At 44.9% G+C, this 22,155-nt stretch overlaps 1 protein-coding gene across 1 annotated transcript in view; it reads left to right on the top strand.

Annotated features, from left to right (window-relative positions):
- The first annotated feature begins 6,527 nt into the window (after positions 1–6,527).
- Positions 6,528–22,155, top strand: part of HTR2A (5-hydroxytryptamine (serotonin) receptor 2A, G protein-coupled) — a 22,480-nt gene continuing 6,852 nt past the window's right edge. The window contains exons 1-2 of the mRNA XM_008944851.1: positions 6,528–7,040; positions 11,527–11,727. Of these exons, the coding sequence (XP_008943099.1) occupies positions 6,626–7,040; positions 11,527–11,727 (616 nt within the window). The 5' untranslated portion in view covers positions 6,528–6,625. The remainder of the gene's footprint in view (positions 7,041–11,526; positions 11,728–22,155) is intronic.

The following is a 22,155-nucleotide window of genomic DNA, read 5'->3' as shown; positions in this document are numbered from 1 at the left end:
TCCTCGTGGATTTAGCTTACTTTTGCTTTTGTGCTTATGTGCTGCTAGAGAAACAAGAAAGAAAATAAAGCCCAGAGAAATAGAGACAAATCAGTGCCTGGGACACAAAAAATGAAACAGATTTTATTTCCCTTTGGTAGTATTATACTGACCTTGAGAAAGAAAAAGTCTAATTTGAATACTGCAGGATCTAAAATGACAAGTAAGCATCAAAAGTCAAGGATGGGAAAAAAACCCCAAACTTGGTTATCTTTTATAAAGCCATGGAAGTTATTGGAGGGGAAAGGAAGAAAGGATGAAGTGCACCCCAGCTTCTTCTGCAGTCTGGCACCCAAGCAAAGGCTGAAACAGCTTTTAACAGCCAACTAAGGCTCCCCACAGATGCTGCTGGCTTGGCAGAAAGCCCCCACAATGCCACCTTGGCAATGTGGTGTAGGAGTTTGATCACACCATTAAAAAGATGTTATTTCACTGGATAACAGCTGAGGTGATAGAGGCTTTGGATGATGACCAGAGTTAATTGTGGGCAGCGAGTGCATCTTTAAGCAGTAAGTGGAAGGAAATCAAGTGGAAAATGATCAAAATGATCACTGCTGCTTGGCAGTTGAAACTGAGACAAAAAAAATACTGGAAGAGATCCTGGCACTAATGCTGGAATATAGAGCATTATGTCATGGGATTTGCACTGATGTGTGTCTCAGTGAAATAAAATTCTACCTGCAGAGGAACTAGCTAATTTGTAACTCAGATGATCAGGACATAGCATAATATTGTCTCAGAACAAGCCAACCTGCCAGCTTCCTAGCAGAACTGAAATGAAAATACCCAAAGCCAAATATATTTCAGTAAATCAAATGTCTGCAGAGGCCTCTGATGATATAAAAGCTATTGTCAGGTGTATAAACAGCTAATATTTACAGCTGAAAGACATGAAGAATCTGTCCCTCCAAGTTTCACTAAAATAAAGCATAGATTTTTTAGAAAGGTTTCTTTAAATAAAGCTGCAGAGTTCCTCCTTCAAGCATCAGAGGCCATTCATTACTTCAGCACAAAAGCTTAATGGATACTGCCCAACAGTTTTGCCTCTAGTGAGAAATTAAGTTTCTACAGAATCAACTTTGTATGCAAGGAAAAAAAAATGGATTTTTGCCCAAAGCATTCAGGTTTCCTTTGGGAAAATCAAAATATTTCCTTCACTACATGGGTTTGACCCGAATCAAATATTTCCATTTATTTTTTAACTGAACAAGGGTATTTTATTTTAACTTGGTTCAATTTGAAACTGCTTCTGGGCTTGCTGTTATGGGTGGATATAAATTGCCCAGGAGAATAAGACAATTTGCATCTCAACCACTTAGCAAGCTCAGAAGAAAACATTCTTAATTTAACAATATTAAAATGTTACATTTAGCTCAAGAAAAGACTGAAGTAAAATGTTTGGATATTTCCAAACTGACCTTCTTTAGAACTTTTCCTCCTGTGAAAAAAAATGGGAAAAATCAAAATTGCACAGGAGAAAAAAATTCTTTCCAACTCTAATTTCCAGCTACCTAATCATGACATCAATTTTATGCCACAGCAATTCTATTGAGCTCCATTGGACTCACACTGGAATCATATCAGCCTAAAAGGGGTTAGGTTGAGGCAGATAAAAGATGTGCCTTAAAGTGCTCCAGGTTCTCTCCCACATTTAGCTCCTTGTTGGGACTGTATGAGGAGAAACTCGAAGATCCTGGATGAGCAATATGTGGATGGGAAGGAGGACACCCTACAGATCACCAGGAACACTGCACATCACTTTCCAAACCCCATTCATGGATGAATGAGAGAACCAGGGCTTTAAATAGAAGAGATAAACCATACCTAGGATTGACTTGAGACTGAAAAGAGCATTTGTGGAGGGGGTAGACATGAAAGTTCAGCAAGTTTCTGCTATTTTTATATATATATATATGAGATATAGATTTTCTTATTACAGATCACTTAGTATATGCTACACTCAGAAATTAGAGTTAAACCAAGTTATTCCATCTTCCCCTTCAGGGCAAGTTTCTGCTATTTTTATATATATATGAGATATAGATTTCCTTATTCCAGATCACTTAGTATATGCTACACTTAGAAATTATAGTTAAACCAAATTATTCCATCTTCCCCTTCAGCCTCAACTTCTAATATTCAGTTCTCATTCCACAAAAACCATCTAGACCAAAGCAATACAGATAATTTCACAGAAGAGACCTCACAGCAACACACCACTTGCTCTACCAGAGGTTTTCAGTCATTAGGACCCATGGGAGGACCCAGCCCATGGCTGGCTTGGGTCCATCACCTGTGGACAGCAAGGTTGAGGGATGCTGCTCCTGGGTGGATTTTGGAAAGGTCAGGTGAGCCTGTTCTCACCTCACTGCACAGATCAAAGAGGCTGAGAGATCTAGATGACCTCAGTGGGTTGAAAAAAGAGCAGCACCATCTAGTTGTTTGTTCTGCTTTGTAAGACCCAGGCTCTGATTCATGGCTTGAGGCACCACAGCACTAACTGCCCTAAGAGCCTCTGATAAATGTAAGCAGAAACACCAACTAGAAGCAGTCTCAAGCACAACACAAATCATTCACATTCCATTGGCCTCACTTTTTGGATGTCAGGGTGAACGAGGAACTTCTGCACTTTCTGCATTTACTGATTGCAGTCTACACAAGACACCAGGGAGGGCCATGGCAGACTCAGAAACTGGGGATTTTTATAGCTGATATCATCCTGAGAACACCAAATTGGAGTTATGTAAAGCACCTTTGTCACTCCTCCTCTTTCAGATGCAAAGCAGCATTTCTAGGAAGGAGTTAGGTGCACCATGCCAAGCACAGAAACTCTGCCCAAGAAGACAGATGAATGTCCAACATTTCCAAGCAGAGCTTGGGCACAGAGGAGGGGCTCTCATCAACCTCATACAGATGCCTTCCAGAAATCAGAAAGCAACATGTAGACTATTCCTGTGCCTGTCTGTGTTTCTAAAGAATGCTTTATGTCTGATGCAGGCCACATTCTCACCATTTTAAGCTAAGATCTGTCTTAATTTACATAGATTTGTTGAAAAATGGGAGATCATGAGACCTACAGTTTTCCAGAGCCACTCACCTTTGGGAAAAGCAATGGTCCAGGCTTGCTTTAGGTATGACCAGACTTCTAGGAGTTGTACCTCTCTGATCTCTAAAGGCAAAACACATGCTCAGTTCTGCAAGGAGACAAGAATACCTGTGGAAAACCCTGGTACCTTTCTGTCAGTGGGTTCAGCACAGGAAGGTTAGAGTCATTTTTTATTGATTGACTCTTGTAATGAAAAGAAATGGAAAGGAAATAATTTTCAGGTTCTTGGGGGCAGGTGGGAGGAATGGGTTTTGCAGTCTAAAAAAACCCCCAAATGACCCTACAATATATTTGTGCTCAGCAGCACATCCAACAGACTTTGCTAGCAGACACTGCAAGATCATGGATTTGTTTCTGCCACAGTGGGCTACACAAAAGTGGTTTCTAACTTGTACACATTTCATATGGAAACCTAAAAGAGACTTTTTATCTACCTGTGCCTCAGTTTCACAGATGTGAAATAGTTTTCTGGGGGCACAGAGTAGTGTTCAGACCTTGTGGTGATGTGCCTACAGCCAGACCAAAGGAAATGGTGCAGTGCCTATCTGAGGAGCTTAGGATTGTACCTGCAAAGGTCTTAGACAAGGCAACACTCATCCTGTTTGCACATACCTTTTGTGTTCCTGATGTCCAGAGTAGGGCTGCAGCCTTAACTGAGCCATGGGAGCAGAGGGAGGAGGAAGCATCTGAGTGAAAATCATGGCCCTGCAGAGCAGGGGAGATGAAGCTACTCTGTAAGGAACAGGAAGGTCCTTTAGGCACCTGCTTCAGGTCTCCAGGGAGCTACAGATGTGAAATCAAGGCTCAGAAGCCTTTTATACACAGCCTATTCCTTAGTGCATTCACTCAGGGAAGACCAGGTCCTAAACCTCCATCCCATCCTTGACATGGGAGAAAGGTGCCCACCTCTGCCTGATGAAACTGGGCTTTGCTGGCAGCTGCAGCCTCTGACCCACAGTTTGGTTCCTCACCTGCAAAAAATCACCTCCCACCCATGGCTGTGAGTCATTAAGAGTCATTAGAGCCCAGAGAGAGCCACCCAAGAGGACACTTGGGCTCCTCACAACAGGTTATGTGCAGCCAAGGGGGCTTGTGCCCTGCTCCTGCACAGTAGCCATGCCCAGCAGAAGGAGTGCCCACCCTCTGCACTCTCCTTTTGGGGGCACCTTCCCTGGGGCAGCTGCCAAACCCTCTGGGGCACGAGTGCCAAATTCACTTGGTGGACCCAGGAACCCTTTTGGTGATCCTATTAGAGAGAGAGAGAAAGGATGGGACTGCCAAGACTGAAACTTTTCTTGCTAAACTCAGAATTCTCAGCCTTTTTTACTAGCTTGTGTTGCTGATACTATCCTGGCCTCACCTATGGGGCTGGGAAACTTATTTATTGGGGTGATTCATTTCCAGCTCCCATGTGAGCATCCAGAGCCTGGCTGCTCTGTCCTGCTGTGATGGCTGTTGGTCTGGGCTCAACTGCAAGTAAAATCAGCTCCAAAGGACCTTTACTGTGAAAGGCTTTCTGTGATAGTGCCTCAGTGATCTGGATGGGTGCTCTGAGACTCACTTGGGTAAGGTTTTGACCCTGCTGAGCTGAGCAGACATCAGCTGAGCTGCAGTGACTGGCCACATGTTTGCAGCCCCCATGGATCCCCATCCAGCTGAAAATCTGACAGCTGTAAGTTTCAGTAAATCTGGGAGTGAGTGTTGTCTTAGGTGGTGGATTGAAGGGTTGGGTTCTTCTTCACCCATGTCCTGACAGAAGAGGCAGAAACAGTGGCAGGCTGCTTTGTTTCCACTTCTGCTGTGTATTTTTTTTGGCTTTACTGCTTCATTTGGGACACTTGCTTGGGCCAGACAGGCTGCTGGGCTTCATGTTACACCCACCTCCTGACAAATGAGCGTGACATCAGTATGACTTCTATTTTTTATAGAGATATCTATCACCAATTTAATTAACGTGTCAGCACAGACCCGGAGTTCAAACTGAAGGGGACTGAATATTCCTCTTTCCTTTTAAGGCTGGCATAATTTCCCCTCTGCATGGCAGGAGCTTCACACTTCCATTTTTCACTAGTCCCTACCACTGTGAGCTGTAGATGTGGTCTCTTTTAAGCCTGCCTCCTGTAAACCCCTGTAATTGCATGCTGCTGTCTTCCCAAGCCACCCTCTGCAAACGGAAAGCCTGCCCTGAGAAAGCACCCAAGCAGAGGACCTCTGAAACACAGGCTGCAAAAGCTGCTGCTTCACCCAAAAAAGCCCCTTTTTTGGCTCTGCCCTCCCCTGCTGTTGCTACCTTGCAGTTGATGACATCCAGCTAGTGGGAGGGATGACAAACCGAGCAAGGCAGTGAGCAAGAAATTTCATTCCTGTTGAAATCAGTAATTCCTCTGTGCAAGCTGCTTTTTTTTTTGTGTGTGTGTGTGTGCTTTCTTTTGTGTCACTTCGAGAAGGGCTCTGATATTATTATTACTTTAAATATAGCTTGCCCTGGGGCGGGGAAATGCACCAGGAAAGAGTCGGCAGGCAGCCTATCTCTCAGAAGAAAAGAACCAGCCTCTCAGCACAGGAACTGGCTTCGCTCAAGTGTGCAGTTTAGAAGTCAAAAAACTCTTCCTAATACCACCGTTTTGGAGGAGGCTGAAGGAAAAGGAGCCAGAGCTGGCTGAAGGCAGTGAAGAAGGTGGCAAATCGGGGTGCAAAGTTTCCCTGAACGCGGTTCGAGGCTGGGCTCTGAAGTCCAACGTAAGTCTAACTTAAATTATATTCTTTTTATCATAGTATCTAGTTGTTTAGTTTCCATTCTGAAGCCAGGCTGGGCCAAAAGGCACAATTAGCTTTAAATCTCAACACGGAGCAGCGTGTGTAAGCCTTGATGTGAGGATGAAAATGATTCTGAAATACAACTGAGGGCAGAGACTATCGGCTCTATAATGGAAGAGGAACTATAAATAAAAGCAGCACTAATTATTTCAAGGGAAAGATGCTGGATGGAGTCTTTAATCAACTTTTTTAAGAGGGAAGTGAGAGCTCTGCTGTTTGTATGGCAGGCTATTTTAATACTGCTGTGTTTAAAATTGTGTGATTACAGTTACCAATAGCAATAAGCTGTAGCTCCAGAGGGGAGTCCTAGTGGTTGCAAAAGTTGGTTTTTGTTTTTTTTTCTCTTTTATTTCTCCAACATTTTTGCTCTCTGAAGCCTCAAGTCCACGTTCTCTATCCTACAGCTTGAATTTTGCTTTTCAGCTGGATTTTCAATGTGTGCCCACACTGGACTTCCTATGGAACTGAAACCAAAACATTCCAGCTTTGGGAGTAACTCTGGGATGTTTTTCTCCATCCTGCTAGTGACAAAAATGCAGCTGACCAAAGATTGTGCTCCCTCAACTTCTGGCACGGAGAGCTGAGGAATATAAAGCCTGATGGTGACAAAGGGAGCTCATTGCCCATTTTTCACTCTTTCTCTCACTGCTTTCAGACTTGGCAATGGATATTCTTTGTGATGAGGAGAGCTGTGTGCACCCAACTACAAACTCCTTGATCCAAATAAATCCTGAGAGGAGACTCTACAGAAACATTTATGGAGCTGGAGAGCTTAATATATCCCATCTCTTTAACTTGACTGTGGACTCTGAAAACCTAACCAACCTTTCCTGTGAAAGCAGCACGAATCCCTCGTGCTACTCTTCCCTGTTCCAGCTTTCCCAGAAGAACTGGCCAGCTCTGCTGACAGTGATAGTGATTGTTTTAACCATTGCTGGAAATATTCTTGTCATCATGGCTGTGTCACTGGAGAAAAAGCTACAGAATGCCACTAACTATTTTCTAATGTCACTTGCCATAGCTGATATGCTGCTGGGTTTCCTTGTCATGCCTGTCTCAATGTTAACCATACTGCACGGTGAGTATTAGCTGTGCAACCTACTGCACACCTTGAGAAGCTTTAAACGTTGCATGCACACGTTATTTCATTCTCTTATCACACAAAAAAACCCTGTAATCACTCCATGTAATTAGTTAATGGATGTAAGAATAGGTGAAGCACTTGAATCTCTCCCTGTTTCTAGCTATGGGCATTTTAAACACAGTCCAGACCATTCGTTTCTCAGTTGCTGGATGAATTCCCTCAAGGTGTGTGAGAAGAGGCTTTGTTCTCTCTATTTTCTTTTTTTATTCCACCCTGGGTCACAATTTTCAATATTCCTAAGGAGAATGCAGGGTCCTGGCAGTGACTTTGCTCTGCAAATATGCACAGAAGCACCTTTGGATCCCTGGAATAGTGGCTCCCTTCAGATCCAAAGCAGGCAACCTCTTCAATTTTTTTTGAATTAAAGTAATACAAGTGTTAAAAAATTTGCTTAACATCCATCTCCTGAGTAGTCATCCATGGAATAAATATTGTGGGACTTAAAAAAATAGATAGGAATGGATTCTGCCTCATTTTAGTAACAAATTACAAACGCAAAGAGAAGTTATTTAAGAGTTAAGTGAACAATGACTCACGGTTCACACCCTTGGAGGTGATTAACAGCAGATCTTCCTTCTCATTTTCACCAAAATCCCTTGCAGCACAGGTCACCTAGAGAAAAAAAACCAGCAGCCTGTGGGTTTGGGACCAATATTGTCAGGTTGTTATCCCTGAAGTTGAGAAATGACTTTCCTGCTGCCACAACCCAGCGGCCACAGTGCCAAGAGAAGCCAGACAACGGCAGGAGGAGGGGGAGGCTGTTTGTATCTGGGGACAAAAGGTCCCAAAGCACGAGCCTGGGACTTAAGACGGATTTCATCTGGAAAACTGGAAGTTTTTTGCCCCCTGTCAGTGTTTCTGCACAGCTCGCCCTGGGTGGCATTTGCAAATCTGCGTCGGGCATCAGTGGGAGTGGAAGGTCGTGATTTGTGCTGCCGGCGGTGCGGGGACCTTTGGAGGGGGAGGCGGCGGGAGAAGAAATCGGAGGCGTGAGACGAGCGAAAACCTTTTCCAACCCTGCCTGGGTCCCTGAGCCGTGCAACAGGGACTCCTGCTGGCCGCTGCTTCGGGAAGAGAGGCCCGAAATCCACCCTGCAGCCCAAGCGCTCCCGAGGTCGGGATGCGGCAGCTCCTGCACCCAGCGAAGCCGGGACCCTGGTGGTGGAGGGGTGGCTGTGACACCCTCCCTGCCCATTGCCAGCCTGGAGGAGCCACAAGGCAACTAAAGCACCACGGGGAGGGGGGGAGTGTGTAGGGTTTGTAGGGTTTCCCTCCTCTCTCCCTGCTTGTGCCCCTGCAAGGTGAAGAAGGGTAGCTTGGGGTGAAAGATCATCCAGTGCAGCACAGTGCACCCTCAATCGCCAGGACAACCAGTGATGGTGCAGAGGGAAACCTGCCCTCAGCTGCCAAGAGGTGGCCAGGATGTAGCCACACCATGTGTGTTCACAGTCCTGAGCCCAAATCAGGGGCTTTTGTATCTGCATGGTTCTGCCAGGGTACCTCTGAGGCTGTGGAACAAGGGTGCTCCACCACCTGCCCTGCAGCCCCTCCAAAGGGGGTTGTGACCATTGTGCTCACAAGAGAGATGATTTCCTTCTCAGGAGATTTCTGGTTCCTCTGGACAATTCCTGTTTGAGTTCCTTGGCCACACCAGCCCATGTTTGTCCAGCTCACACCCTTTGGGCCAGGCAGGTTTCTCCACCTACCCAAGAGCATGAGCCTCTGCTGGAAATAAAGACATCACCAAAGGAGGATGTGCCAACAAGGCAGAAAATTCACAGATGAGAACATCAGCACTGATTCTTACCCACTCGTGTGTTTGGATGCCAGATGCCTGTTGCTCCTGCCTCAGAGACTTGCCCCATGCCAGTGTGGAGAAGCTGGAAGGGTCACTGGCAGATGCTGCATAGCTCCCTGCTGCAGTGGAAGGACCAGGCTCCTCAGAGGGCTCCTGAACAGCTGGGTGCTGACCAGACAAAGCCTTGGGGGATGTGCTTTTGACAAGGCAAGCTGGTGGACAGAGCCTCCTCAGCAACAGCCTGGGTTTAGGAACCTCACCCTCTCCCTCTCCTAACTGGCTACATCAAGAAGATCCCATCTCATCTACCTGAACTCCCTCAAGATGAAAGTGCAAAGATGCACAAACCCATTGCTCGGATGGGACTCTCTGATAGGAACTCCTGGATCTCATGAGCTCTCATGGACCACATGAAACCCTGGACCTTGTAAAACTTCCTCTGCCTAGTCAACTTTTAAATGGCAGTCGTGTTTTGGTTTGGTTTATTTCATTTCCCCTTGGATGAAGGGGGAATTGGACAGCAGCCACAGCACAGCACAATGCAAAGCTACCAGGTGCCCAATAAAATGTCCCAAGTCCTGCCTAGAGGATGTTTTAGCTACACCCTTCCCAACTCTTCATCCCCAGTTGTCCCCTCTCATGTAGTTTCCTCTTTCTTGATGCTGTAATCCTCAAGGTAGCTCATCTGATGGATGCTGTTTTATCCCTGCCCCATCTGGGCTTAGAGCAAGGACAAGGAGGTCGAGAAGGAGATGACAAATGTGTTCCCAAAGGCCATGAAAGCAAGAGGACAGATGCATGTTGGCAAATGTAAACATACTTCATTGCTTTCCCCTAAGTTGGCCTGGCCTGATGGTGTGATGCTGCTGGGAAGACATGCCCCTGAAAGCCAGCCCTCCCCCAGCACACTTCAGAGGCTGGATTCTGTATTGGAAGACTGGAAAATGAGGCAAAACTTGTCCCTAAATGCTGCACAGCTTGTCAGGGCCAGCTCATATCACTGCAGTCTAAGAGCACCGACAAATAGGTCTCCTCAGGGCTTACTGAGACTGAATTTAATTAGGCACAGACCTGGCTCCTCTGCCTCTCCCTTTGTTCCTGCTGTTGCAAATCTTGTACTGTCTCTCCCAAGGAGACAGGCACTCCCCAAAATATCAGTGTTTTCTCCCAACAGCCACGTTGGCATTGCCCTGTGCCACGCTGTCATGGGCAGCTCAGGTCATGTGCCCTACTAAATTAAATCACCACAAGAGAAGGACAGGAATAACTGCAAAACTTGCTCCAAGGAGAGTTACTAGTGGTTCCCTGCAGGACTAGGAGGGCTTTAGAATGGGGGTCCTGCAGGGCTCTGCTTAGCCTGGCTCTGCTGATCTGCTCCTAACAACCTGGACAGTGTGTAGAGTGTGAGCTTATGCTGCTTTCCAAAAGCATCAAGCTGGGAGATGTTACAAGCACTCAGAGAGTCAGCATCAAATTCATCAACAATCATCTGGACCCCTGAAGAGAAAGTCTGAAATGAATAAATACCATCCAGCAAGGAGAACTGCAAAGAGATCTACTTGGTAAATGACAGCAAACCAACTACTGCTGGGGAAGTTTTTCCAGGTTTCAGGAGTGCTGAACAAGATCTGGCTGTCAAAAAGGATCATAAGCCAAATGTGTCACTAGTGTGGCATTTTTACACAACAGCTGGTTACAATTCCAGCTTGTGTAAGGAAGGAGATTCCTGCAAGACCTGGGAAGCAATATTCTATTTCAGCAAGCAGTCGTTAAAGGGTTTTGGTCCCTGAATGATAAGTGAGATGTGGATAAATGAAATAGTTTCCCACAGCAGAGAAACAAGAAGGACAAAAGTTTTAAAAGCATCATCTGTAAGCAAAAGATAAAGGAATTGGCTTTGCATAGGCTGGAAGACAAAGAGAAAAAAAACCTAGGCAACACTTGATAACCATCTTCCAATAGCTTCCAGAAAGGACAACAATCAATTCTTCTTTGTGGCTTGTGGAAAGGAAAAAGAGAAGGTTTAATTTGCAGCCAAGAAGATGGAGGTTGGCTATGGGTAAACACTGATGTGTTTGCTTTGGATTGCTCTCTCTGGAGGAGCCTATCAATAGTCATTGATACAGGGAATATGCTTATTTAAGGATGTCACAGGGACTCAGAGACAGGTGAGACAAATATCCCTGGCATGCAACAAAATACATGTCTTCCTTCAGCTGCTACTAAACCTGCAGCTTCAGTTTCAAAATTTAGGCAGCTTTGCCTATCAGCAGATGCTAATAATGCAGTAATTATGGGAATGACAAGTCCTACAACAAAATTGGTAACTTGCAGGTTTACAATGACAAAATTGCTTCTGTTTCCATAGATTGGCTGCCAGAAGTGGTTAATTATAACATCAGGCATTATCATTATGCAAATAGAACAAAAAAAAAAAGGAAAATAAAAGCCCTGCTTGTAGCCTGGGGAAGAAGATAGATATTTGCCAGCAAATAAAAATGGTTTCTTCAAACAGTCTCCAGGCAGCTCCTGTTGAAGGCGTCACCACCGGCGTCCGTACGCTTCGTGTCACCACAAAAGTTAGGTCACATTTTCACCTGGCCTCGACTTTCTCTCGTGCAGGGTACACGTGGCCTCTCCCTACCAAGCTCTGTGCCATTTGGATCTACCTGGACGTGCTGTTCTCCACTGCCTCCATCATGCACCTCTGTGCCATCTCCCTGGACCGCTACATCGCCATCCGCAACCCCATCCACCACAGCCGCTTTAACTCCAGGACGAAGGCTTTTGCCAAAATAATTGCTGTTTGGACCATATCCGTGGGTAAGTGAGGCAATAGTTCAGCAGATTTCTAGCCTTGGAGAGGATTTGGTGTATAGATTGCAGGTGAAAAGTGTTTTCTCTGCCTGCAGCCTTTTGCTAAACGCTGTAGGGTGGTAATTGTGCCGTGGAAATCAAGAGCAACAATGAGGAGATGGAGGAGAAATGAGAAGCACCAGCACTGAAAGAATGTACACTAGTGATAGAAATAGTGGGTTCACGTTTGTTTTGAAGGTGTGTTTATTTCTCCTATTGATTATCCATCATTAGCTTAACATTTGAGAAGAAAAAAATGATCTCAACTGAAAAAAAAAAAAAATTTCCCTGTTTTAGGTAAGTCAGTTGTGGCCAACTTCTTGTTAGGGTAGTTTGCTTAGAGATGTTTCTTCTGCCTTTCTCAGTGCATGGGTGGCATTAGGGTTAGGGTTAGGGTTTATACATCTTATTTAGGAGGTGTTAAATTCTTGGTGGACGCCATAAATCAGAGAAGTTTCCTCCCAGGACAGATCATCGTTGCAGCCTAAAATAGGTGCCTTGAAAGACTCCCTCTCAAACCCAGGGACTTGAAATTAGGCATGGAAGTGCCACCCCCATTCCCAGGGTGGCAGCACCCTCAGGCCAGAGCATTTTCCTGGTGAGGAGGGTGGAAGGAACTCGATGTCTGATGCCTTCAGGCATTTCCTCACCCAGCCTGGCTGGGGTGGTGGTTCTCAGACAGGTCAAAAGCACAGTTCCCTTTCAGCCCATCTGGTTTTCTAGACCCCCCTGAGCACTGGCAGCTCACTAATTCAGAAGCAGAAAAAAAAAATCACTTTCTTGCCCTGGAAGAGGTGAATGTTGCCAGCAATCAAAGGTAATTAGCTGCTTCCCTGTCTAACACAAATTATTGCAAGTGGTAACTAATCCATTACCATCCTTCTGAGGGGAAGGAAAGGAGACTGTGCCTAACACTGCTGCCTGCCTGCTGCTCTGAATCATCTCCTGACCTTCCTCCTGGTCTTGGCTCAGAGTCTAAGAAAAAGCAGTCTAGGATCTTTATGACTTAATATAGCCATGCTTCTGCTGTGCAGCAGGAAATAGTGGGAGCCCTCTCTCCATGGGAGGACAGTTCTGTGTCCTCCAACACCTGGAGAGGTTCACCAGCATCACGTGTGGCTCTGAGCTGCATTCAGCTGATGAGATGGAAATGTCTAGCACAGGCCAAGTGAAGTCCAGCTTAAAAATACCCAGCTTTTGATTATAAAGGAAGCCTAGAGCAACTCAGATGCAGATGTCTTCAGTACTGCATCCAGTTCTGGAGCCCCCATTACAAAAGGGACGTGGAGCTGCTGGAGTGTGTCCAGAGAAGAGCCACGAGAATGATCCGAGGGCTGGAGCAGCTCTGCTGGGAGCACAGGCTGAGGGAGTTGGGGCTGTTCAGTCTGGAGAGGAGAAGGCTCCCAGGGGACCTTCTTGTGGCCTTCCAGGATCTGAAGGGGGCTCCAGGAAAGCTGGGGAGGGACTTTTTAGGATATTGAGTAACAACAGGACTGGGGGGAATGGGGCAAAGCTGGCAGTGGGCAGATTCAGGCTGGATGTGAGGAAGAAGTTCTTCCCCAGGAGAGTGGGGAGAGCCTGGGAGGGGTTGCCCAGGGAGGGGGTTGAGGCCCCATCCCTGGGGGTCTTGAAGGCCAGGCTGGAGGAGGCTCTGGGCAGCCTGCTCTAGTGGGAGGTGTCCCTGCTCATGGCAGGGGGGGTGGAACTGGGGGATCCTTGGGGTCCCTTCCAGCCCTGACAGATTCTGATTCTGTTTTAGCAGAGGACTTTAGAGCCCTAATGGCTCAATGGTTGGACTTGATGATCTTGGAGGTCCCTTCCAACCTAAAGGATTCTATGATTCTATGAATCACACCTTATACCTCTAGAGTTCTTTTTTTATCCACCTGGTAGAAAACACTACTTACTCTGCCCAATTTTTCCCATCTTGGACACGAAGTGCAGGGATTTTCAGTGTATTCTCCACACAGCATAAAAAAGTCAAATATTCCTTAAATTGGCATGCACTCTGTTTCTGCATTTGTGTATGGTGTCTGTGGTTAGTGTGTGTGAAATTACTCTCCTTTTTCACCACAAATAAATTCACAGAATGATCAAAATGACCATTCCAGAGCCAAGCAAGTGGTCCGTGCTGCTCAGCATCTCTCCTTAGAGAGTGGCTCACTGCCAGAGCATCTGAAGTATCAAAATGAATCCAGAAAAAATATATTATTTAAGCCCTATGAACTAAAATATGGTTTCCATCCTGTAGCAGAAGTGTTCAGTTCTTTGATATCTTGACATTTGGTATCAAATGTTAGGATTATATTTGATTTGAGCTGAAGGAAAATGGACTCATTCCCAACCTGGCAACTGTGCCATGAAGGAGCTCTGGAAAATGTGATGCTCCAGAGGACAGACAGAGAAGCATGCCAGTGTTGGTGTTATCACTGACCCTCTCCTCCTGCTCTGCCACAATCCAGCTGAGAACAGCTAGGAGATGGCTCCTGAGCAAAGAGGTGCCCTGTGCATCCTTTTACCAGTCTCCAGGCTCTCAGTGCTACCTGAGAGTGGCAGGGTTATAAATGATGGAACTCTTTGCATTTTCACACAGCTACAGCCTGCACAGAGAGCTGGTGCTGAGCAGAGTGTGTCAGCTCACTGGCAGAGTCAGAGAGGTGGGAGTTTCTCAGGGGTTTGCTTCCAGTTAGATAGTCTTTGACTTCCCCTTGCTCCTGTTTGCTGCTGAGCTGGTGACCTGTGAACTGACATGGGGTTTGAGACAGAGGGTAAAAAACCAAAACAAAACAAATGAAAAACATCATATTGCCCCATGTAGAGGCTCCTTTTACCAGGGTAAGAGCAGTGACTCTGCTAATGAGATCCTCAATAGCTCCTCACTGCCAAAATCCTTAGTCCACCCTCTCAAATAGCCCACTTCAATGACTGCTTTGCCAGGTTGTTCTCAACTCCCACCTTAACAAGCCCTACCCTTCTTTTAGTCTTTTGGATCCTCCCTGTGGACTGAGCTGACTCCAAAATCACAGAATCACAGAATGCTTTGAGTTGGAAGGGACCTTTAAAGATCATCTAGTCCAAACCCCCCTGTCCAAAGGCAAGGACATCTATCCCTAGATCAGGCTGCTGAAAGCCCTGTCCAACCTAACCATGAATTTCTCTGGTTAATTAGTTTCCATATCTCACCACTCTCATTGTAAAAAATGTCCAACCTAAGTCTACACTCTTCCAGTTTTAAGTCCTTGTCCCTTGTCCTGTCACTCCAGGCCCTGAGAAAAAGTCTCTCCTCTTCTCTAGGCTAACCCCCAACTCTTCCAGCCTTTCTTCACAGGAGAGGTGTTCCAGCCCTCTGATTGTTTCCACAGCCCTCCTCTCTTTCCTGAGCAATGACAAAGAGTTCTGCATATTTAGATAGGATTCCCTCTTAACTAATTACAACTCTTTGCTGCCTAGCACTGAATTTTGCCTGCTCCTTAGCTGAGATTTAGGAGGAGCTTCTGCAATTGTCTCCAGCCAACAGCTGCCTGTCTGCAGCACATTTATCCAGTTCCAGTGTCCATGCAGACAGGTCACAGATGGGCTGAGCAGCACTGATGCACACAGGAGCCTGTTGGACATTATCTTCTACTGCCCTCACTGTGGAAACAAACTATTGAACCCCATCCTTTGTTTTCTGTCTTTCAACACATCCTTTTTCTACAAGAGAATCCTTCTTCTTCTGCCACAGGAGTTTAATTTCTTTAACAGACTTCAATAAAACAGTGTTGTCAGAGCTTTCTGGAACTCCAGGAACATTTTATCAGCTGGATCATACTTATCCACCTTCTCACTGACTCCTACAAATACTTCTAGCTGATCTGTGGGGCATGCAGAAGTTCTCCTAGTGCTTCCCAATCTATTGATGCCTCCTTCATTATGACTTCTAATTGACCTATTAATATAATAACAATTACATTCACTAAATTTGTAATTTCCCTTTTTTTCACTGCATTCACAAATGTATGCAGTGAATTTGAGCCAAAGGCTGGTGAATCAGTGGTCTCCCTCCTGTTGGCTTCAGTGATATATCAAGGATTTAAAAACAGCAATTTAAAAGCATTTATTTGCTTGACTTCTGAAATTTTGGCTTTGTTGGTTAAAAAAACCCCAAACTGTACTAATATTTAGGTTTGCATTTAGTGGAAGAAGAGGGTTTAGCCAGCAGCATTTCTTTCACTAGACTATGTAAGGCCACAAGCAACTGGTTTAAAATGGATTCTAATTACTGGAACAGATTCTAATCGTGTATTTAATTCTTAAATCATCCAGTACCCAGAGTGGCTGGATAATTAGATTATTTGTAGCTGTTGAAGGCAAAAGCCCACGAAACCCTGAAAATGATTCCATTTGTTTTAAAGCACAGAGGTCATTACTGAGAAGAGGTGTAAAAAGCCCAAGCATTTTCCCCTTCCTAGAAAAATGAGAGTTGAATTTTGGATAGGGTTTAACAAATCTGTAGGACTTCCAAAAAAAAAAAGCCTATGCTGAAAAGTAGAGGTAAAGCACCCTGAGTTTGTAAGTGAGCCCAGGAGACCTACTGCTCTTCAAGAGGCCAACACTGTGTCATTCTTTCCTTTAAAAATCCTTGAAAGAGCCACATAAAATAATTACAGTCAGGAAGGTCAGGCCCTTATATATCATTCTTCAGTCCTTGTTCCCCTCTATTCCTCTGTTAATGGTTTAAGTAATGTGAAGTTTTATGAAGCCCAAATCCTCTTAGCTGATTTTTTCTCTTAGCATTTCTCACTCAGCCCACACATCTGTTGGCTGCCTCCAGGCAGTCTCTGCTCTCCCCAGTCACTAACAACTTAGATTTATTCAATACTTTCCATGCAGGAAAAAAAAAAAAAGCCCAAAGTGGAGCTGGAAGAAGCTGGTGAAATATCTTCCATCGTGAAACTCTCTTAAAAAATGTCATTGCTTTTGAGGCTTCAGAAACACAGAGACACTGCAGCATGTGGAGCAACGTTCTCCATAGTGCAGGGAGCAGAAAGTCCCCTCGAGGGGTATGAAACAAGCCCAGTGCAACTGAGCCCACTGATAATTTGGCAGTGTGAAGCTGTGTGCTGACAGAAAACCTCACACCTCCTTCCCAGAGAGCCTGCAATCCCTCTGTGTGAATTCTTCTGGCCTACAAAGCACAAAAGGCCAGGGAGGAAGCTGAGGTTGGGCAAGTACAACGACCAGTGTCCCTGGGTTGTAGTTTGTTGGCAGCTTTGGCCTCCCCCAGCTCACTCCCTCTGCCAAGGACAGCTTGCATTGGAAAGTCTCTTTATTGTTTTCAAAAGGCACAAATAGTCCATGGGCTGCAAGCTGGGAATCCCTGTCCTGGATCCACCACTTCTTCCAGATGACATGCTTATCATCTGCCAGTTTGTTCAAGACTAATTTAGGGCTGGCTTGGCACAGGAGAAGACCACTTGTTATAACATGCTGCCAAAACACATCAAACTGCAAATAATTGCACTCAGCACTGTACTCTGACTTTAAAATTAAGATTTAAAATTGAGCTCCTAAATTTGGAAGTGCTGAAGCTAAACTTGAAGTATCTGCTCCACTACTCTCTTCACCATGTAGCCATTCATTTTGCTGCCATTTCTTCTTCTGAAAAATGGGCATTGCATTCTTAGCAGTATTTAGAATTCTTTCCTTCATCCATGTTTCTTTTTTTCTTAATCTTATTTCTTATTTTTCTTAATCTTATTTTCTTATGAGATTATCTCCCTCCACTACTCTCTTCACCATGTAGCCATTCATTGTCCTGCCATTTCTTCTTCTGAAAAATGGGCATTGCATTCTTAGCAGTATTTAGAATTCTTTCCTTCATCCATGTTTCTTTTTTTCTTAATCATACTTATGAAATTATCTCCTGGAGAGTGAACATACTCTTTGCTCCTTCCAACTGGAGGATCTCAAGGGCAAACGTTGTAGGTTTTGTGTTTGGGCAATCCTCTGGAACCTCTTCCATAAAAATTAAAGGTGGTGTCAAAAACTGTGGCACAACATGACTCCACCAGCAGTGACAACTCATGAATCCATGAGGACTATTGTGTAGACATTTCCTATTATCTTATCAGGAGGAGATGAAGATTTTTTGCCCCTGATAAAGGCACACAGCCATTTTATGAGCACCTCTTCTGCAAAAACATTCTGCTTTATGGGTGAAGAAGGAATGAGGGGTTTTAGTTGCAGGGCTATGTGGAAAGAACCTGGTTAGTCAAGGTGCCAATGACAGAATTCTTTCACTGAGGTTTGGTTTTGATTTAGTTTTTTAATCTTGTCTTTGCTTTGAAGGCCATAAGGACCGTGGTGTTCTTCCCCTTGAAGCTACCACCAAAAAGAAAAAGCATTAAGTTAAATTGGACCAGGCTGGTCCTATTAGCATGTTTCTTTGAATGAATAAGCAACTGTTCATGCTTGGCAACATGACCTATAATCAGCCAGTCTCTCTTTGTAAGATATGTCAGAGTAAATGGAATGTTTTAGGGAAAAAAGGCAATAACAGTACAACACCTATTCTAAGTTATTCCTCCTCCTCTGCAAGGCTGTATTTTACAGCCAGTCATGTACCCAGCACAGCATGCAATACACACAAGAATCCAGGAGGGATTCTCCATCCAGAGGCAGAAGGATGAGCCTAGGACACCCTTTTTCTGCAGAGAGTGCCACGTGATGTGCTGCAAAATGCAGAAAGGACACGTTCACAGCCCTGCTCTGGCCTTTTTCCAGTAGATCTCTACAACACTGCATGCTCCAAAGGGGATCCTGTATTGTCCAAGAAATTACTTGAGCATCTCTGATCTGAGGAACTGAGGTTTCTACATGGCAGAAGCCACCTGCAATATAAATGAGCAGAAAAGAAGTGTACAAGGAATCAGATTTGTCATCTGGACGCTGTAACTGCATTTAATCACCTTTTAAATTAAAAATAGTTAAAGTAGCAAAGTATTGCATGAAAGGAAATGTCAAGAACAAAGACATTTTCCTTCATTTTAAAATTATATAGAGCAATTTCACAGCTTCTGTTCCATAATTTAAATAATGAAATTTCATTTAAGACAGATTTTGCATCTTATAACGTCAAGGAAGAGAAACAGATCAGAGAATTCTGCTTGAAAATTCAATCCTTGCCTTTACCCCAATTAGCAGGAACACTGCAAACCATCCCACTTTCAGGCTGCAATTAACTTTCCCCATGTATTTCTTTGGCTCGTGCCACTGGCATAATTTCTAAGCAGAAGCCCAGCTAATAAAAGTCAGGGGCTTTGTTAGAGCTGAGACAACATATTCCTAATTACCCACATCAAATTTAGAAATACCTGCCAGCTGATTTTTTCCTATGATGTCCACCAGGGTCACTGATGGAGAACAGCCTGTTAAACTCCTCTGGCATCCTGAAAGCAAGCTGAGCCATCCAGATCAAGGATGTTCTGGCTGCTCAAACTTGGGGCTGTGTGTTTCACAGTGTTCAGCCCTGCATTGCTGTTCAAATCAATCCCACCCACTGGGAAGTCTCCTTCAGGCAGAACCTAACCCTCCTTCTGGTTTTGTGTTTGGGCTGAGGTGTCAGATTGTCCTTCTGCTGCTAGGATCAGAGGCTGAGCTGAACTGGGAGCATCCTGAGGGAAATTACTGTGTGGTTTTACATCTCAGGTGCACTGAGTAAGCAGCACAACTTTCTATTTCCAAGCATAAAAGTGCCCAAAAGTTCTAGGTTGAATGTTCCTTGGGTAGAACCAGCCCTGCCTTGCATACCACTGCAGGACATGATACCCCTCCAGTAGCCATTGCTTGTTCCAAGAGCAGTCCATGTTTGGTTTGGGTTGTTTTGGTGGGTTTGTTTTTGTTTTCAAGGTGGTTTGGGACATTTAGCAGAAAAGTAAGCCTAGAGATTCTACTATATCACCTAAATAGACACCTGCAGGTGGGAAATATGAGCAGACATGATCTATCTTTGTTTTCATCTCTTCCTCAACTCTGCCATCTTCTACACATGAGCAGGGCACTGACTGATTGAATACAAGAGCAATCCAGTCAGGGTGAAGGGTGTTCTCCACTGGATGGGCAGTGAAGTATAAAGCACAGTACCCTGAATCATGAGGTTCAGACCAGTACAGGTCTCTAAGCTGCTTCTCATCCTGTTTTTCCTTCCAAATTATCCATTGCTTCAGGATATCTACCCCATCAACTTCCAGCCAAGGGTGCAGCCTCCTTGTGTAACTGATATGAAGCTGGGTTAGTTACTTAGACTGCTTCAGAAGTCATTGATTTATTTGCTTATGATACTGGAATACCTAAAAGCTTTCCATAATTTCTGTCTTATTGCTACTGTATGTATGGATATTTAAGCACTGCTGTGTACATAGCATGTATAGTATATTGTGAGTTAGCCCTGAGGAGCCTTCAGGGGGTTCCTAGCTAAAAAGGCAGACTGATATTGTGTGATTTGGGAAGATGCTGTTACAAATATCTAGTATTTCTTTCTCTCTCAAAGCAGAATTACCCCCAAATCTGTTCTCCCAGTGAGAACAGTGAATACTGCAAAGCCATCTGCCATGGGATATAGAAAGGTCCTGTGCTAAACAGGAGGAATATCACAAGTGGCTGGAGCTGATCCCACTTAGAGGCTCTTTTCCTTTTCAAATTAACCTATTCACCTAAGCTAGTGCCAGCTGTAAATTTGTAACTTCTTTTGGGGAGAAATGAAACCTTTGCCACAGGGAACTTAAAAACACCTATGCAATTTGGCCAAGATTAACTGGGTCCACAGAAAGGAAAAGAAGTGTTTCACCTGCTCTGCTGAGCCACAGAAGCAGCAGGTTTGTCCCTCTAGCAGCACCTTGTTCCTCTGTGCAGAGACAGGCTGGAGACCTGTGGCACCTCTTGCAGTTTTTCAGACTAAATACTCAGGTCAGTCATTTCTTCTCATCACCATGGATGAAGTGGTGGCACAGCCACCATCAGGCTGTATTCCCAGGAGGAGAACATGAAGCTCATCTCCCTCCTGACTCCCAGCTGATGGCAGGATTGTGTAGCTGCCATCTGGGTACCTTGGACTTGGGCTCTGCTCAGCCAGCATCCCCTGGCAAGGCTCTTCCCTGGCCTCCTGTCCACGCTTGGCCAGACACTGTGCTGCTCTCTGCTCTTTCCACACTCAGTGTGAGCCTCAATCTCACCAAAGATCAGACTGCAAATAAATAGGTATTGTAAATAATGATGCAATTAAATTACAAGGTGGGATGGCTTAGAAGCCTTTTTATTAGTCCATTAGAAACCTCCCCCCAGCCCTAGATTTTTGCTGTGTGATTTCCACTAGGCACTGTGCATGTGGCACAGCACCCTCTCTCCCTCCTGACAGGCTTCCTGGGTGGGAGGCAGGGCTCAAAGGGTGGGTAGATGCACAGAGCAAGATTTAATCCATTTAGAAGGGCTGGCACATGGAGCTACATGCCCTGGCAACCTCACTTGAAGTACACCACCACCAGCAGCCCAGCTGGGAGGGCTGAGATAGAGACCAGGGCGACGTGCAGGCAGAGGAATCCTTCCAGGAGACCTCAGCAGATACATAGGAAAATATAAATACTATGGATTAACTACAGGGCTACAAAAGTTGTAGAAATCTCCACTGCTACCCTACAGCCTTTCTACTCTACATGCTTGGGAGCTGGCAGGACACCTCCTTTGAGGTGTCAGGTACAGCAGCACTGATGCATCACCAGGCTGCAGGCTAAAGGTTTCACAGCACCAGCAATTTCACCTCAGAAGTGACATGGCAAAAAAATAACATTTCTGCATAAATAGATAAAGTCTTTCAGTTTTTTTCTGAGCTTTCCACTGATCAAGAATTTACTCATCCTATTTGCTGGCCCTAGAGGTGAAAGTTTTACCTGCAAGTGTCCTGTACTTGGAGTTAGCACCTTTTGATTGGCAAATAACAAACACATCAGGAAATAACTAAAAAAAAAATAAAATATTCAAATGGCTACCAAGACTAGCTTTGGGAAATGCTCCTGCCTCCTTGCTTGTGAAAGTTAAATGACCCCTTGGAGGCATCCCTGGAGCAGTCAGCAGAAGGTGAAGCAGCCCATGCAGCCAGACCTGTGCAGGCTCCAAACTAAGGAGGTGTGGCTGCAATAAAAAGACTCATTTCAGCTGGTTCAGTTGAAACCACTGGGGTGTCTTCCCCATTGCTCCTTGCTGCATTCAGGAGTGGCATCGTCTGAAATTCCTAGCCCCTAAATCCTTTTTAAAAATACATTTCTTCAGGACATTTATAAACCTTTCTCTTTCTTTCTTTCTTTTCTTTCTTTTCTTTCCTTTCCTTTCCTTTCTTTCTTCCTTTCTTTTCTTTCCTTACCT

The sequence above is a fragment of the Merops nubicus genome, unplaced genomic scaffold (genome assembly GCF_000691845.1).
Source record: "Merops nubicus isolate BGI_N331 unplaced genomic scaffold, ASM69184v1 scaffold20987, whole genome shotgun sequence".
NCBI lineage: Eukaryota > Metazoa > Chordata > Aves > Coraciiformes > Meropidae > Merops > Merops nubicus.
This window is presented reverse-complemented; position numbering and strand designations above follow the sequence as displayed.